Source organism: Moesziomyces antarcticus (assembly GCF_000747765.1).
Source record: "Moesziomyces antarcticus DNA, scaffold: scaffold_v10016, strain JCM 10317, whole genome shotgun sequence".
In the NCBI taxonomy this organism is placed as follows: domain Eukaryota; kingdom Fungi; phylum Basidiomycota; class Ustilaginomycetes; order Ustilaginales; family Ustilaginaceae; genus Moesziomyces; species Moesziomyces antarcticus.
The window spans coordinates 375,296-390,824 of NW_014638994.1; the positions used below are offsets into that span (position 1 = coordinate 375,296).

Sequence of the window (15,529 nt, forward strand, 5' to 3'; positions counted from 1 at the left end):
AAGTTGAAAGGAGCTGTGACTGCCTTTCAACCGGTGGTGCTGTGTATATGAACGAAGTTGGGGGTTGCTAAAGTAGCAGGTGATGGCGAAGGGGAAAGGAGGGTGGCAGGCGATGGCGATATCAGCGCGGCTCGACGGCGTAGCACACGTTGAGCGGTGCTCTCCCCCTCTCACTCTCACTCTCACTCTCACTCTCACTCTCACTCTCACTCACACGCAGGCCCACAGCTGGCTCGCCGACTGAGCAGCAGAGCGAGAGGGAGAAAAAAAAACTGACGCACCTCTCCCTCTCTCTTTCTCTGCGCAGAGCCTCAGCGCGGAAGAAAGGGGGCGACAGCCGAGACGGCAAGAAGAAATCGATTTTTCGAACTTCTCTCCTTCACACTCGAGGCGGTCGGTGGCTCTAAATTTGGGCAGCGCAGCGCCGACTGAGCCTTTGCTGTGGCTGATGAAAAAAAAGTTTTCGCGCGAGTCGGTCTTGCCCTGGCTGCTCTCGCCTTCACGTCGCGCCGCCAACGCCCGGCCAAAAACGCTTGCGACGATCGACTGCAGGCAGCCATCCCGCTGCCGTTATCCCCGATCAGGTTTACCGCCAATAGTATCGGGATCTGTCAGATCGAAGGCACGACTTTAGGCTCGGCCTTTCCACGTTCTGCAGCTGGTGCGTAACGCCGCCGCTGCAGCTGCGACTCAGCAAAGTTGCGCTTTCCTGCGCAGCGCAGCTCCTCTTTCGTCATTGGCTTCGCCTCCAGGCACCAGGAGGTGGGTCAGCAGCGGTGTTGCTTCTTCGGCTCGCTCTGCGCACGACACACAGTTTGCCGCTCCACACACATTCTCTCTCTCTTCCAACCGACAATCCTTCTTGCTATCCTTCTACAAACACACTCACACTACAGGAGCAATGAGCACGGCGCAAGAAAGCATACCTTCCACACGGCGTGGTGGAGGAGCGACGTCCACGGGGCGAAGAGGAGGAGGCTCGTCGTCCAACTCGTCAAGAGGCGGTCGTCGCGCCAACTTCGGCGGCTCGCTCACCGCTGCCGATGCGAATGCGGATGCCTCTGCCACCAACGGCAACAGCAACAGCAATCGTTCGCGCCTCAACAACTCCAGGCAACCCCGATCCAAGCCAAACCAAGCAGCGCAAGCCAGCAACAACGCCGCACCTGTGCCGCAACTAGCAAGTGCGAACGCAGACAATACGACCACCACCACCGACGACGACGAGGGCGAGCTGCCTCCGGACGTCGATGTGTGCTTCATCTGCGCCGACCCGGTGAAGCTCACGTCGCTGGCGCCGTGCGACCACCGCACGTGCCACATCTGCGCGCTGCGTCTGCTGGTGCTGTACAAGAAGGACCAGTGCACCTTTTGCAAGGCCAAGATCGACCGTCTCATCTTCACCACCTCGCCCACCAAGAACTTTGCCGACTTTGAGCCTTCGGACATTCCGTATTCGGACCGCAAGCTGCCGATCAGTTTCGAGTCCAAGGAGGCGCTGGAAGAGACGGTGCTGCTGCTGCGCTACAACTGCCCCGACGCGAACTGCGAGGTGGCCTGCACAGGATGGCGCGACTTCAAGGCGCACGTGCGTCGCGAGCACGACCGGCTGGTGTGCCAGCTGTGCATCACCAACAAAAAGATCTTTGCGCACGAACACACGCTGCACACGGCCCAGTCGCTCGCGGCGCACGAAAAGCAGGAACACAAGCTGTGCGAATACGACCGCACGCTCTTTTATGGGGATGACGAGCTGTTTGCGCACATGCGCGACCAGCACGAACAGTGCCACATCTGCAAGGCGAGCGGGACACCAGAGGAACGATGGAAGTACTACCGCGACTACAACATGCTCGAGCGCCATTTTCGCAACGCGCACTGGCTGTGCGAGAATGGCGATTGTCTCGAGAAGAAGTTCATCGTGTTTGAGAGCGAGGTGGACTTCAAGGCGCACCAGGTGCAGGAGCACGGCAACGAGCTGTCGAGCAGAGAGCGCAGGGAGGCGATGCGCATCGAGGCCAACTTTTCGTACGACGACACCAGCAGCGACGCGCGCCAGGGCGGAGCGGGTCGATCGGGCGCCGGGGGCCGTAAGGGGAAAGCACGGGCGGAGGCGACGGATGCAGGTGCATCCGGGTCCGAGAATCGCGATGTGTTGGGGGTGTCGTCGCTCGCCTCGCGTGCGCATGTGCCAGGTGCCGGGCCGGCGAACCACGCATCGCGCCGCGCCATGTTTGGATCGGGCCTCACCACCGCTTCGCCACAAGGTGTTGCTGCGGACCGCGTGCGCACGGTTACCGACGAGCGCAGTATCGAGGAGCGTCACCAGGCGTATATGGACAAGGCGTCGCGGGTGCTCGGGGGATCCGAGGCGCGTATCGCCTCGTTCCGCGCGTGCGTACGTGCGTTCAAGAGCGGCGAATCGTCGGCGCGCGATCTGATCAGCACCCTCCATTCGCTCGTGCAGGAGATGGACGACTGCGCACCCCTCGTCAACGGTCTCGTCGACCTCTTGGATGATAGAGACAAGAGCAAGGCGCTTAGTGATGCGTGGGCGGGATACAGGATCGAACGCACCCAGTTTCCCTCTCTTACGCCTTCGGGTGGAGCGGGTGGAGGGGTGGTGTTGGGGTCCGGGTATGCAGGTGCAGGACGTGCACTGAAGAACATCAAGAAATCCTCGGCTGCAACTTCGGCTGTGTGGGACAACGTCGAGCGAGCCGCTTCTGCGTCGTCGGGTCATGGAGCTGGTCGACCAGTTGCCCTACGTGAGCACTTCCCCAGTCTAGGCAGTGCCGGTGGTTCATCAGGCTCGGTGGGGGTGCCGGGTTCGCTGGCGCATGCGGTGGCGCACAATGCAGCCGCCCGCGCTGCAGCCCCGAGTGCAAAGTGGAGTGCAGCCTCGCCCGTCGTGGTTGTGCCCGCCGCAAAGCCGTATGTGGCACGAGCCCACTCAAGCGGCCCCAGCAGGGCTGTGAATGCATCGGCGTTCCCGAGCCTGCCGACGAATGCGGCGAAAAAGGCGATCAACGAACAGAAAAAGTCGCTCTTCAACAAGTCACCCGCTGCCAGTGCCGGTGCTACGCCTGGTGGATCGGGTTCCAACACGCCTTGGATGCCTCCACCCGGCCGAATCGACGATGCGCAGGGGCTGGGCAATTTGGACGGTCTCAGCGAGGCGTTGGTCGAGAGTCAGGAGGGTGGGAGGAAGAAGAAGGGAAAGGCAAAGGGCGTGCAGTTGGCCGCGTTTGGTGGCGTGCATCGTGGGTGAAGAGTCGGGAATGCTCGAGGGTCAAAGCAGACAATCGTTGGCCCCGGACTCATTTGCTCGCGCGGTGGCGTGTCGAGCATCCGGACTAGGTGCTGCCAAACTGCGATGGAGCCCTCGTCATCACGTGCTGCATTCTGCGCTTTCCGTCGTGCGCAAGGAGAGTTTAGAGCAGCAACAGCAGCAGCGACAGTGCAATGCAACCCAATGCGATGCGGTCGCGGCTGTGGACGACGCTGTGCGATTGTGGTTTGCTCAGCGAGGATCAACACATGCAATGCATCCTTTTCTCTCGCTCAGACCGCCGCAGTGGAGGGACTTGCAAGAGGTGGTGTGCCGTTCGAACGCAGCCAGCAACACTGGGACGCAATGCAATGACACTTGTGCTGGGCGGGTGGTGCGGCGACTGCGAAGCGACCAGGCAATGCATTCGGCTTTCTTCATGGTGTGAAATGGAAAGCTCGCCTCGAGGTACAGTAGAGTACGAGCAACGACAGTGCAATGGCAATGGCAATGCCACTTGTGTGCGGTGTTGCTGTGTGGTGCGCTGAGTGTCAACAGCATGCGTCTTGAGCAGGCTTTCGAAGCGAGATGTGCGGTGCGAGAGCAGCAACAGCAACGATGCAATGCCATGCCACCCGCTGCAAGCTGCTGTCGAAATGGGCGGTGTGGGACGGCGGTGTGAAAGCGCGCGAGACTGGCGGTTGTTGATCGAGACACTCGGCCGCATCATTGAGCAGGCAGCATCGCGCTTCCCTCGCTACTGCCCTCGCTGCTGTGTGTGCTATCGGAATCGCTCTTCTTTTCTGCGAACAGGGGTGTTGGTGGTGCGATGGATCGAAGGCGACAATGGGTTCACGCACCACGCGTGTGGATGCAACAAGTGCGTGGGTTGAGTAGCGATCCAAGCTCGTCCACGCTATGCACATGGCCACTCTAAACACGACTGGGCGAGTGTCGAAGATGGTCGGGTGTGCAATCGGTGCTCAGCATGGACGGTTGAGCGCCAGCATCCAAACGCCACGCGCCATTCTTGAATCGAGTGATGCGGTTGGATTTAGGACGTGCATGGCAGCTTTGGCAGCGGCGTGGACTGTTGTTGAGATGGCGAGCAAACCAAGATCGCAACCTGCCCAAGGCAGAGCGCACCACGAGTGCGTTTGCATCCTCGAGGCTTGGGATTTGACACCTCGACGCGCAAGGATCGACATTGCCCAAGATGGTCGAGGCGAAAGCTGCGTGCAATCTGCATGGATGTTGCAAAGAGCAGGCTGGTCCGGGATGCGTTTGAGGAGTGCGCGTGAGCCGGTGGTGCACGCCAATGTGGCAGCAGCATCCACATCCGCTGCACCCGAGTGCATTCCTACCCCTCCCTCTAGTCATACCAGCAGCGTCAAGCGGCTGCAAACCCAGCGCGACATCGTGCGGTTTCGGTCGGTCGTCTTTCATCCATCGCAACCCCACGCTCTTCGATTCGCATCTCGCAATTCGTCATAGTATCACTGCGGGGTAATATACAGCTTAGTTATAGATCCTTCCGCCACCAGGTGCCACACCGGGGGGCAAATTCGGATCGCTATCCAATCGAATCTCGCCCTGATCCTCCTTGTTGCCCTCGTAGCTCGGGTGCAGATCCGGGATTCCAGAGGCGGCCATGATCCCGGCAAAGCGCGACCACAAGTGCGCGATCGGGTGAAACTCGTCGCCCACCGAAACCGTCTCTTCCAGCTTGCGGTTCACCCCATTCACGTTTCCCAAAACCGTCTCTACGCCCTATAACCCCCCCGCACACCAAAGCCAAATGCGTCAGTAAGAAAAGCGACGAAAACGCGAGCGAGACAGGCGAGAGGGCACGACGTACTTTGGAAATGTCTTGGATGAGTCGATCGCGTTCGCGCTCGAAGAAGCCCGCTTCCACCTCGTCGTGTGCATCCATCGTATCAAACCCCGGTCGCAATACCGCAAGAAGAGGTGTGGGGAAAGAGCGATGTCCACTTCAAAACAACCTAGTTCTAGATCCAACCCGGGTCTCCGGCTCCTAAACTGATAATGCCAAGTCCAGGCGGGTTTTGGAAGGCGTGGTGTGCAACGAAAAGTTGTGCTCGTGGTCAAGCCCCCGTGGGTGTGCACGAATCGAAGATCCCCCCGCAAGTGTGTAGGAAACCGCGTGGTGGTGGTGTTGGTGATGGTAGTGGTCGCGGTGGTGGTGACGGTGATGGCCCCGAAAATGCAGCGGAGAACAACACCTGCATGCACGCGTCCCCACCGCCAGCTCCAAATTCCCCCACGCGGCGCGCGCGTCAAAACCAACACACCCAACCCGCCCATTTTCTCTCCCGTACGAAAAAAAAACCCCCAACACCACCCCAACCACACTCCCTCGCTTTCCTCACACACCTCCCCATCCCCCTCTGGCGAACGCCTTCGAGACCGCAAGCGAGCCGCGTACAGTCTTGCTAGACAAACCAAACAACAATACCACCGTGTCATTCCGTCGGCAAGCCACATAGAAAAGACTACTACGCAAACCGATCGTGGTAGCTGCGCGCACCAGCACCAGCGCCGGCGCCAGGACGGCCCTGACCGTTGGCTGGCGGTCGGCCCGCACCACCGCCGCCGGTACCACGCGGCGGCTGGTACGGCTGCTGCGCGCTGCTCAGCGTGCCTCCACCCGAGCGCTGACGCGCGTGCGTCGCCGGCTGCTGGCCGCCCACCGCCGACGAGTGGCCGTACGGCTGCATGGGCGGGAAGCCAGGCGACGACGGCGACGGCGCGCCGCGCATCAGGCTCGCATACTCGCCCGGGCTCGGCGTACGCTCCATCTCGTAGCTGCCCGGCTGGTAGCCGCCCTTGCTGAACACGCCGCCGCCACTCGCCGGTGCAGGCCCGAAGCGCGACGGGATGTCCGGCACCGCGGGAGCATTGCGGTTCGGCGGGAACATGCCCATCTGCGACAGTCGGTGGCGGTTCACCGCCGAAGGATACTGCGGCTGCGCGCCCGGCTTGCCCACCGTCTTGGCGCGGAAGGCCTTGTCGTCCCAGCCGGTCTCGAGCATCTTTTCCATGTCCTCCGTGTCGATCACCACCTCCTGGTCGCCCACCCACACCGAGTGGCGCACAATCTGCACGGGCGGCGGCAGCGACTCGTCGTACCCGCCAATCTGGTTGCCCCACTTGTCGTCGTCAAAGTCGCTCACCGTCACCGAGTCGCTAAACGAGTCGCTCTCGGGTCGCGACAGCGGCATGCCCGGCTCCTTGCGCTCCATCTCGCCGTCGGAGCCGGCGTCGTTGTGGAAGCCCGCGCCAAACTGGCGCTCGAGATCGCGCCGCTGCTTCTCCTCGCGCTTCTTCTTGCGCAGCCGCGAGCGTTCCCAGTCCTCCCACCTTCGCAGCGGTACCATGTTGCCCGTCGCCTGGCCGCCCTCGTCGCCGTGGCCCTTCTGCTTGCCCTCGCCCTCGACCTTGCGCGTCTCTCCCCACGAAAAGTCGTCAAAGTGCCAGAACGAGTAGACGGGCAGCACAAAGTTCCACACCGGCAGCGCCACCAGGTAGATCAACATCCACAGCACGTACACCACCTTGCGCGTCGCCAGCAGGATCAGCAGCGCCGGCATACCAATCACCGCCACCAGCAGCATCAGCGGGATCGCTTCCGTAAACGAGTGCGGCGGGTTGAGGCAGTACGTCACCACGAGCGTGTACGTCAGCGCAATCGACACCGGCAGCACCGCCGTGCCGAGCAGATCCATAAACACCACAAACTGCATCGAGAAGCAGAACGTGCCACACAGATCGCGCACCAGCACCAGCTCCATGAGGTTGTGGATCGTCGAGTTGATCCAGCGGCGGCGCTGTGAGAGCAGCATGCTGAACGTATGAGGCACCTCGGTCTTGCAGCGCGCCTCGGGGCAAAAGACCATCTTGCGGTTCGGGAAGGTGCGCAGCAGCGTCGTAGTCAGGAATCGATCCTCTCCCAACAGCAACAGATTCTTCTGGTGCAGCGTGGTGACGATGCTCTGGCTGTACTCGCGCGTCACCTCGGGCTTGACAATGATGGGCACCCAGTCGTCGTCGGTGAGCTTGCGCGCCTTGATGCGGTACATGGAGAAGCAGCCTGGCAGACACGTCACACCGCCAAACACCGACTCAAACGCCTTGGCCTGGTGGTGCGAGATAAAGTACTCGTACACCTGGATCATGGTGACCCAGCTCTGCGTCTTGTTGGCGATGCGCGTCTCGCCGCACGCGCCCATGATGAGCGGATCGCTCATCATGCAGTTGGCCAGCGTCTTCATCGCCTTGGGATACACCATGGTGTCGGCGTCGACCATGAGGCACAGCTCGAAAAAGTCGGGCGTGACGCCCATGAGCGTGTGCACCTTGCGGAAGAGGTCGTAGTCGAGCGGCGTCATGCGATCGTTGTACGTGACGCGCTGGAAGAAGTTCATGAGGATCATCTGCGAGTCACGCTTGCCGCGGTTACCGGGCTTGGAGTCGCTCGCCTCTTCGGGTGCACCGCACTTGACGACGACGACCATGGGCGTGCGGTGGCCCTTTGCGCGCGTGTAGTGACCGGCGTAGACCATGGCCATGTTGTGCTCCTTCTTGCCCTGACCGATCGAGATGAAGCTCATGGGCGTTGGCGTGCCAAAGCGCGGGTCTGCCTCGAGGAGCGAGACACAGACGTCTGGAGTGCTCATGGCTTCGCCCGATCCGGTGACCATGCCGTCGGCGACGACAAAGAGGAGCTTGCGCTGGTCCGAATAGTCGGTCTCGGCGAGCGAGGTGAGGGTGGTCGAGATGCCGTCCTCGTTCTCCGAGTAGGCAGTGACGAGACAGACGACATAGGGCTCGCCGCCAATGTGCTGAATCGAGAGGCTGTCGGGGATCGAGGGCGCGGCGGAGGCGTTGGAGCCGCGTCGACGACGCACGGGCTGCGACGGTGGCGGACGCTGCTTGTTGGCCCAGGGCGCTGCTCCGGACGAGTTGACAGAGGTCATGGCGCCGTCGGGAAGGACGTTGGGAGCGATCTTGCGTCTGCGCGACGAACGAGGCGGGGAAGCCATGCGGCCCGCCATGAACCACGAGAACCATACGGCCATGAAGAAGCGAATGAGGACGATGGCCAAGATGACGACGAGCGAGCAGTAGAGGACAAGGTTGGAGATGAAGCAACCCGGCGTGATCTTGTCGATGTTTCCGGCTTCATACTTTTGGACGAGACATTTGATGGCTTTGCGAGCGGTGGGATTGGTGTAGAACATCATGGTAGAGTCGCGGCCGCCCTTGAGGCCCGAGGTGAGCTGCTGACGGATGGCAAGGTCGACGACGTCGCCTTGGATGGGAGCCGGGTTGGCTCGGAGGTAGGGCGTCATGTTGAGTACGCTGCCGTCGAGCACCATAAAGTTGGAGAAGTTGCCGCTTTCGATGTCCTCCCAGCCGTAGCCGATCCTGCGCGACTCGTTGCGCATGCCGTAGGTTGCAAAGGTGGCGTCGGTCATGGGGCCTAGCGGGCAGTTGGGGAGAGCGGTGCCGTTGAGCGCCATGCAGATGGGGTCGGCGGCGTAGGCGGCGGTGGATCCGCGGCAGGCGGGAAAGTTGACGCTCGATGTGCGAGTAAAGAGAGACGAGATGTCGGAGCCGGAGCAGGTGGTAGAAAGAGTGAAGAGCGCGGCGACCTCTGTTCCGGGCAGATGATGCGCCGAGGTGATGTCGATGGCCCAGCCCTGCACGCCGAGGACGGCGCCGCCGGTTCCGATCTTGACGAGCGACTTTGCGGTGTTGCTCGCGGCCTGGGGGCAGAGGGAAGCGTTGAGGCCCATGGTGATGAATCCGATAAAGGCGCCGAGGAGGATGGCGAGGAAGACGAGCGAGACCTTTTCGCGCCACGCCTGCCGGCTCATCTTGTCCCTGAGACCGCAGCAGGTGCTGAGGACGGGGCTGGGCGCCCAAAAGGTGGCGACGAGGGAAAAGGCGGTCCACCATGAGAAGGTGCTCTTTTCCCTTGCGGCCGAGGAGAAGCCTGGCCCGCTGCTGGAGGGGTTGATCAAGGGGACCTGGGGCTGGCTGCGCTCGGGTCGCGTGAGAGTCTTTGCGCGAGCGATGCGGGTAGGCTGTCGAAGCGGAGGCGGCGCCTCGGTATGGAGCGGTATTGACTGGTCATTGCGCTGACCCGGTTTGCGGATAAAGGTCTTTGTGAAGGTGGTGTTGCGCTGAATGGCCGGCATGGTGGCTGAGGCTGTTGAGCGCGAGGCTGATGGTTGGCGTGCACTGCCGTCGCGAGGAGCTGGCGCAAGCGCAGTGGGGGAAGTGAGCCGCGCCTCAAGATGAAGTGAGACGGTGGAGGGGAAAGAGGAGAGTCCGGGGAGCAAAGGAGTGTGGGTGCGCGCGTGTCGTTGTCCGAAGAGACGACGTTGGGCGAAAGACTAAGCGAGCGTAAAGCAAAAGATGAGGGACTGCGGACGATGCAAGCAGAGGAACACGGGGGAACAAGCGGGTTGCGGGTGGTGGAGTCGATCCAGTCGTCCCAGGTATACGAGGTGGGGAAGGGAGCCGTGGGCAAGGATGTAGGGTAAGGTTCAAACGAAGGAAGAAAGGGAGAGGCCCCTGTGCGAGAAGTGCGATCGCCGGCGATGCTGTCGCTGATGTAGGATGGCGGTGGAAGCGACGTTGGTTCGTCCCAGACAACGACGCAGGAGAGGATGAATGATGAGGAAAGGAGAGGGAGAGGGAGGTAGCCAAGGCAAAGACGATGGAGGCGAAGGAAAGCGACGACGAGGAGGAGGACGCCGAGCTTCTCGGTGGTGCCGATGCAGGCAGGCGTGTGCTGGGATTGGTGTGGATAGGAGGGCGTGCCAGTGCGTGACAGCTCAACGCACGGCGAGTCGGATGAGCCGCGAGCTCGGTGACCGAGGCCTGGCGAGCGCAGTCACTCACTCATGCGAGGTCCAGCGCAGACCCAGGCCACGCTCGACCTCAACGCGTGCAGCCAAGCGGGTGATGCGAGAAAAATTGCAGTCGCAGTTCAGCGCAGTTCAGAGAGGGTTGCCAGCGAGTGCAGCCTGCATTCTTGGGAAATCACATCGCCGCCAGGAGGCCAAGCTGTGTGCGTGGGGGAAATCGCCAAATCCGAAGTGCAGCTTCGGTAGCCGAGGCGAGGCGAGAACTGCACGCTGCACTCTCTGCACTCTGCGTAGCAGCTCGGAGCTGAGGATTCTCGGAGGCCTGTTGCGCTGTGCTGCGTCTCGCTGCCTTGCGAGCTGCATCCTTGCGACGCGAAATTCTAAAAATTGCCGTTTGCACAGAGTCCGACGCGAAATCGCTGCTCAACAGGCGTTCCCCGCCCGAGACCAACACGCAGCACCGCCGGCTCATCCCCGTCACTGGCGTCCCTCCTGAAGACTCCAGTGCCGGCCAATTTCAGCGTCACACTCTTCGCAGTGTCTTGGAGTAAGCTCAGAAAGATCAAGCTCAGAAAGATGTGACGTACGTTCAGCTTCCAGCGTTTCCAGCGTAGTCACGAGGGAAACGAGAAGATGCGGGTTTGCTGTGCGTGAAGAAGAGGATGGGGAGGAAGCACGAAGGACGCCAGTGTGCGAGGTTGGGTTGCAAAGCTGCAGGGGCGAAACGTGCTGCGTGCAACTTGCGCTGGCGCACGCTCGCTCTCCCCTCTCTCGCTTAGCAAGACGCCTTGGCTCGTCGATGCAAGATGTGAAAGTGTCAGATTTGCAATTCTGCACAATTTGTCCAGGGGGCAAGACAATCGCCGATGGAGACCCCGATGGGACTAATCGAGTGACCAAAGATGGATGCGACAGTCTCTCGTTCGAGAGAGCGGGCGGCGAATTTGAGATGGAGCGCGGGCATGACGTTGAGCTGATGTCCCCAAAGATCGGGGCCTGCGTACCGCACTCCGAAAATCTGAATCACGCTCTTCGATCGCCACAGCGATGGCAGCGCAGGGCAACCGGGCGGATTTCGTTTCTCCCGTCATTTTTGACAGGCAGGCGCGCGCTTCAGCGCTTGAGTCCGTCTCCGGTGCCTCGCTAACTGTGCGTCGTGTGGAACTGGACCCTGAATTTGGCATTCTCGCCCGATCGCGAAACGCCTCGGTCGTCGCTCTTCGCTTGCCTGGAGCGAGTTCTGCCACTCTGCAACACAGGCAGAGGTGTCTCTCGATCCCGGACGCCCAAACCCAGCTCATTGGTCAAGGCGAAGCGAAGCAGAGGATGACGCTTTCCCCTCGTCGGTGGGTCCGAAGCGTGAGGTCAGCCGCGCGCACCGCACCCACGCCTCGAAGCCACCACCACCAGATCGCCATCAGCTCGCGGTCGCGCACAGTTTGTACCGGCGCAACGCTGCGTGAACCAGTCGCCTTGCTCAGGGTCCGATTGGGCCAGGGTCTTTCCTCTGCGCTTTTGCAGCGCAAGTGCGCGTGAGGCGTGTGCAAGAAAAAATACCGGCTCTCCTCAATTTCCGCAGGTTAGGGTCCTCGCTGCCTTTGGCGCGGCTCGGTGGCTGTCAATGATCCAAGCGAGGCTGCCCCCCCAAATCTCGCGAGCCCACACTTTCCAGTTGCGACGTCTTAGTCGTCGTCGAGCGGGATTCTGCTTGCGTTGTTCGTGAGGGTCAATTCGGAACCTCACCGATCGATCAAGGGCGCAGCGAGCGGAGAAGCCGAGGGAGAGTGATTGCGGTTCGAAGAGTGATGTCGAGCGAGGGAGCAAGTCAACAGCGCCGGTGCTTGACAGCTGGAACGCGTTGCTGCAGTGAGGCAGAGAGAGGGAGAGAGAGAGAAGTGTGACCTGCAGTGTGGCAGGCAGGCAGGCAGGCAGGCGAGGGGCATGTCATGCACAACGCAATCGAGCTTCGGTGCGGCCTGCTGCTGGGCCTGCTGTGTGCCCCCACGCCACCACCACCACCGCTTCACTCGTCCAGTGCCGTCCTGTCGGCTGGCCCGGTCGTGTGCATCCTTCTCATCCTCTGGCCCTGGCCAAGCCATCTGAGCCCCTCTCGCCCTCTCGCCCTCTCGCCCTCCCTCCTCGCCATCACAGCATCACCTTCGCCGACGTCGTCGTTGCTGTCGTCGCCGCTGTTCTGCTGCTAACGACACCTCGCCATCGGCGCAGTCTCGATCACTCACCCACACCAACACTCTGCCAGCGCACATCGCCCTCACTCGGCCCAGCATACATTCCAAGGATCTCACGTTTCTCGTCTCTCCCTCACTTCCTCTCGCTTTGCCTCTGCCTCGTCTCTCACGGACTTATACATCATCGGATCAGCTTGCACGCGCCTCGTTCTGCTCGGATTTCTACATCAGCGGCCAGCTTCATAACTCTGCCCGCCGTCTCAACCTTGTCACTACGTACAACGTCACATCTGCCACCTTGGTCGACGACAGCATCACCATTTCCTCAGCTTTACGCCTTCTGCATCCTTGACAGCACCGAGCATCGAGCATTGAGCATGGCCCTATAGCATTCGTTGGTAACTTTGTTCTACCTGGAACCCCCTTCGCACTTGCTCCCGTGGATCTCGACCTCCTGCACCTAGGAGCCATCTCGGCGCCAAGCCCCGCTCTCTCGGCCACTTTCCCAGGTCAGTCCATCCTCCATACATTATGGCGCAGCCCGTGGTGCAACAGCCCGCCTTGTCGCCGCCGCTCTCGCCATCGGCGCATACCATCCCCTCGGTCGTCCCCTCCCCCGTCACGGAGTTCGGCTCCAAGCCTGTGACCTTCCCGCATCGTCCGCCAGCACCTGCATCATCCTCGTCGTCCCAGACCAGCAACAACAACAACAACTCTCGTCCCAACAAAGAAAATGGCGCAAACAGGTCCCGTCAATCCAGGTCGCGGCCCACCTCCTCCTCCGGGAAAACACAGTCTCAACACGCCGGGGCGACGTCCCAGAACGGCAAAGCCAACGGTGCAGCTGATGCTGTCCATAAAGGCGCCACCAACGGCCACGCCAATGGTCACAGCCACCACACCCATTCCAACGGTGTCGACGCCGCCAACGATCCGTCCATAGCAAACGCACCCGGTGCCGCCTTGTCCATCGCCACCAAGCCGCAAGATCGAGACCCTAGCCTGCTGCGTCAACCACCGCAGTCCAAGGGCTTCGACGGCATCAGCAGCTACCAGCTCGACCACAACGGTCGCATCCCCGCCAGCGAGTACAACTACCTCCAGCGCGACAAGCTCGTCGCCAGCGCGCACAGGTCGGCCATCTCCGCGGGCAACTATCACTGGCTCGCACTCATGGATCTCTCCCACCTCGCCTCCCAGCATCACCTCAGCCCTTACAGCGTCATGAAGTTCGGTCCGCGCGGATCCCCCTTTGCGTACATCCCCATCACTTTGCAGCAGCCCGATGCGGTTCACACCACCATGATGCGCCAGCGCGACGAGGAACGCCAGGCGAAAGCGTGGCTCATCGCAAAGCGTCGCCGCAAAGTCGCGGCCGTGCACAGCGACGACGACGATCTGCCTGTGCTTCGCCTCCCAGCCGACGTCTTCAAGAAGCCGTCCCAGCCCGTACAATCTCGCGACGCCAGCACAGCACCTGCCCAGCTTGGAACCAAGCGCCCCGCATCCTTCACGACACCGCCCGACACGCGTGCAAGGTGTGTATTACGCACCGACGCCGACACAGACGGATCCGAGCTCAAACAGGTCGAGCGCGACCTGGGCGAGGCCATGGCCGAGTCCATTTCCGCAACGGCCGCGCCCGAGCCCGCCTCGTCATCGGAGGAGGACGAGGTGGCGCCAGTATCGCGTTCGGACCAAGTCGACCTCTCGCGCTTCGACCGCTCTACGCGAATGGCCGAGAATGGCTCTGCTGCGCCAGAACGCTCATGCGCCAACGGTGACACTCAGCCCAACGCGCAGCCCAACGCGCAAGGCAACCAAGGTCCGAACAAGGACACATTGGCCGACGAGCTCATGACGTCGTCAGAAGCGGGAAGCAGCGTCGAGGTGGGCGGACCCCTGGACAAGGAGCGCGTCATGGCGCAGGAGATGGAGAACGTCGACACGACCGCCCCCAAGCCGGGCCATGTCGACGAGCGCGCACCCGCCGTGACAGACAACAGCTCGCTTGGCCCGCTCGTGCACACGACAGGCAACGGCTCCGGACCTGCGAGCAGCCTAGCCGAGTCGTCATCGGCCGAGCAGCAGCAGCAGCAGCAACAGCTGCAGAATCAGCTGGCCATGAAGACGTCGGACACGCATCCGATCCACATCAGCCCCATCCTGCCAGACGAGCTGCTGCCCGAAGTCGGACGGCGCATCCGTGCGCTCGCCGAGCCGCAGCTGCGTGCACTGCGCGCCGACAGCGCCGCCGCGGGTACTGCGGCGACGGAGCGCTACTTTGACGACCACGCGCACGAGCAGGTGCACTGCGGCCGTCTGATCCGGCTGCATCACATGCTCGACCTCGCCGCGGTCACCGCCACCGATCCGAGCGCCAACTATCTGTCGCAGTCGCAGCTGGCCGAACAGGCGGCGCGCGAGAACACGCAGGCGCTCAACACGATCCCCGGCGCCAACGACGAGGGCAGCGTGGGCAACCTGCTGCTCTCGTCGTGTCCGGGCAAGAAGGTGCGGCTGTCTGGGCCGGTGCGTGGGCGCGGGGCGATCTGCCGCGACCTCGGGCTGGACCTGGCGCGCATCCACAGCATCGGCGTGCGCGCGGTGGTGTGCTGCCTCAACGACGAGGAGCTCGAGTACCTCGGTGCGCCGTGGGCCGAGTACGAGCGCGAGGCGGACCGGCTCGGGCTCGACGTCTTCCGGCTGCCCATGGCGGAGGGATTCGCGCCCACCAAGGTGGCCGAGATGGACGCCGCCATGACGGCCATTGTGACCGACTGCACGCTGCGCGGCACCAATGTGCTGGTGCACTGCCGTGGCGGCGTGGGCCGCGCCGGCTTGATCGCGTGCGCGTGGCTGTTGAAGATGGGCTTTGTCGCCGACAAGCCGCCGCGCACATCGTCCAAGGACAAGGCGCAGAAGTTCCTGCCTCATGCGCACGAGCTGGACGATAAGCCTCGCAAGCCGCGTGCGTCGGAGGTGGACGATGCCGACGACGACGCGGAGACGATTCTCGAGACGGTGCGCTCGCTCATTGAGACGATCCGCCGACGCCGCAGTCCCAAGGCAATCGAGACGGCCGAGCAGGTGCGCTTCCTGGTCGACTACCTCACCTATCTGCACCGACAGGAACGGCTGCGTGCGCAGGTGGGCCGTTGATGACGCGC

At 62.1% G+C, this 15,529-nt stretch overlaps 4 protein-coding genes across 4 annotated transcripts; 3 read left to right on the top strand and 1 right to left on the bottom strand.

The window, feature by feature from the left end:
* Nucleotides 1-901: 901 nt before the first annotated feature.
* Nucleotides 902-3,271, top strand: PAN0_016c5350 (C2H2 finger domain-containing protein; the record flags this gene model as incomplete). Its single annotated transcript, XM_014799291.1, has 1 exon — nt 902-3,271. One exon carries the CDS (start codon nt 902-904, stop codon nt 3,269-3,271), a length of 2,370 nt encoding a protein of 789 aa, XP_014654777.1.
* A 983-nt stretch (nt 3,272-4,254) lies between these two features.
* Nucleotides 4,255-10,642, bottom strand: PAN0_016d5351 (glycosyltransferase family 2 protein; the record flags this gene model as incomplete). The annotated part of the gene is made up of 7 exons (XM_014799292.1): nt 4,255-4,643; nt 4,813-5,041; nt 5,130-5,262; nt 5,433-5,514; nt 5,820-9,693; nt 9,759-10,183; nt 10,447-10,642. The coding sequence occupies 7 exons, from the start codon at nt 10,640-10,642 to the stop codon at nt 4,255-4,257; spliced, it is 5,328 nt and encodes a 1,775-aa protein (XP_014654778.1).
* Nucleotides 10,643-11,217: 575 nt separating this feature from the next.
* PAN0_016c5352 (uncharacterized protein) lies at nt 11,218-12,711 on the top strand (the record flags this gene model as incomplete). Its single annotated transcript, XM_014799293.1, has 2 exons — nt 11,218-11,607; nt 12,397-12,711. 2 exons carry the CDS (start codon nt 11,218-11,220, stop codon nt 12,709-12,711), a joined length of 705 nt encoding a protein of 234 aa, XP_014654779.1.
* A 179-nt stretch (nt 12,712-12,890) lies between these two features.
* On the top strand, nt 12,891-15,521 carry PAN0_016c5353 (uncharacterized protein; the record flags this gene model as incomplete). Its single annotated transcript, XM_014799294.1, has 1 exon — nt 12,891-15,521. One exon carries the CDS (start codon nt 12,891-12,893, stop codon nt 15,519-15,521), a length of 2,631 nt encoding a protein of 876 aa, XP_014654780.1.
* Between the last annotated feature and the right edge of the window lie 8 nt (nt 15,522-15,529).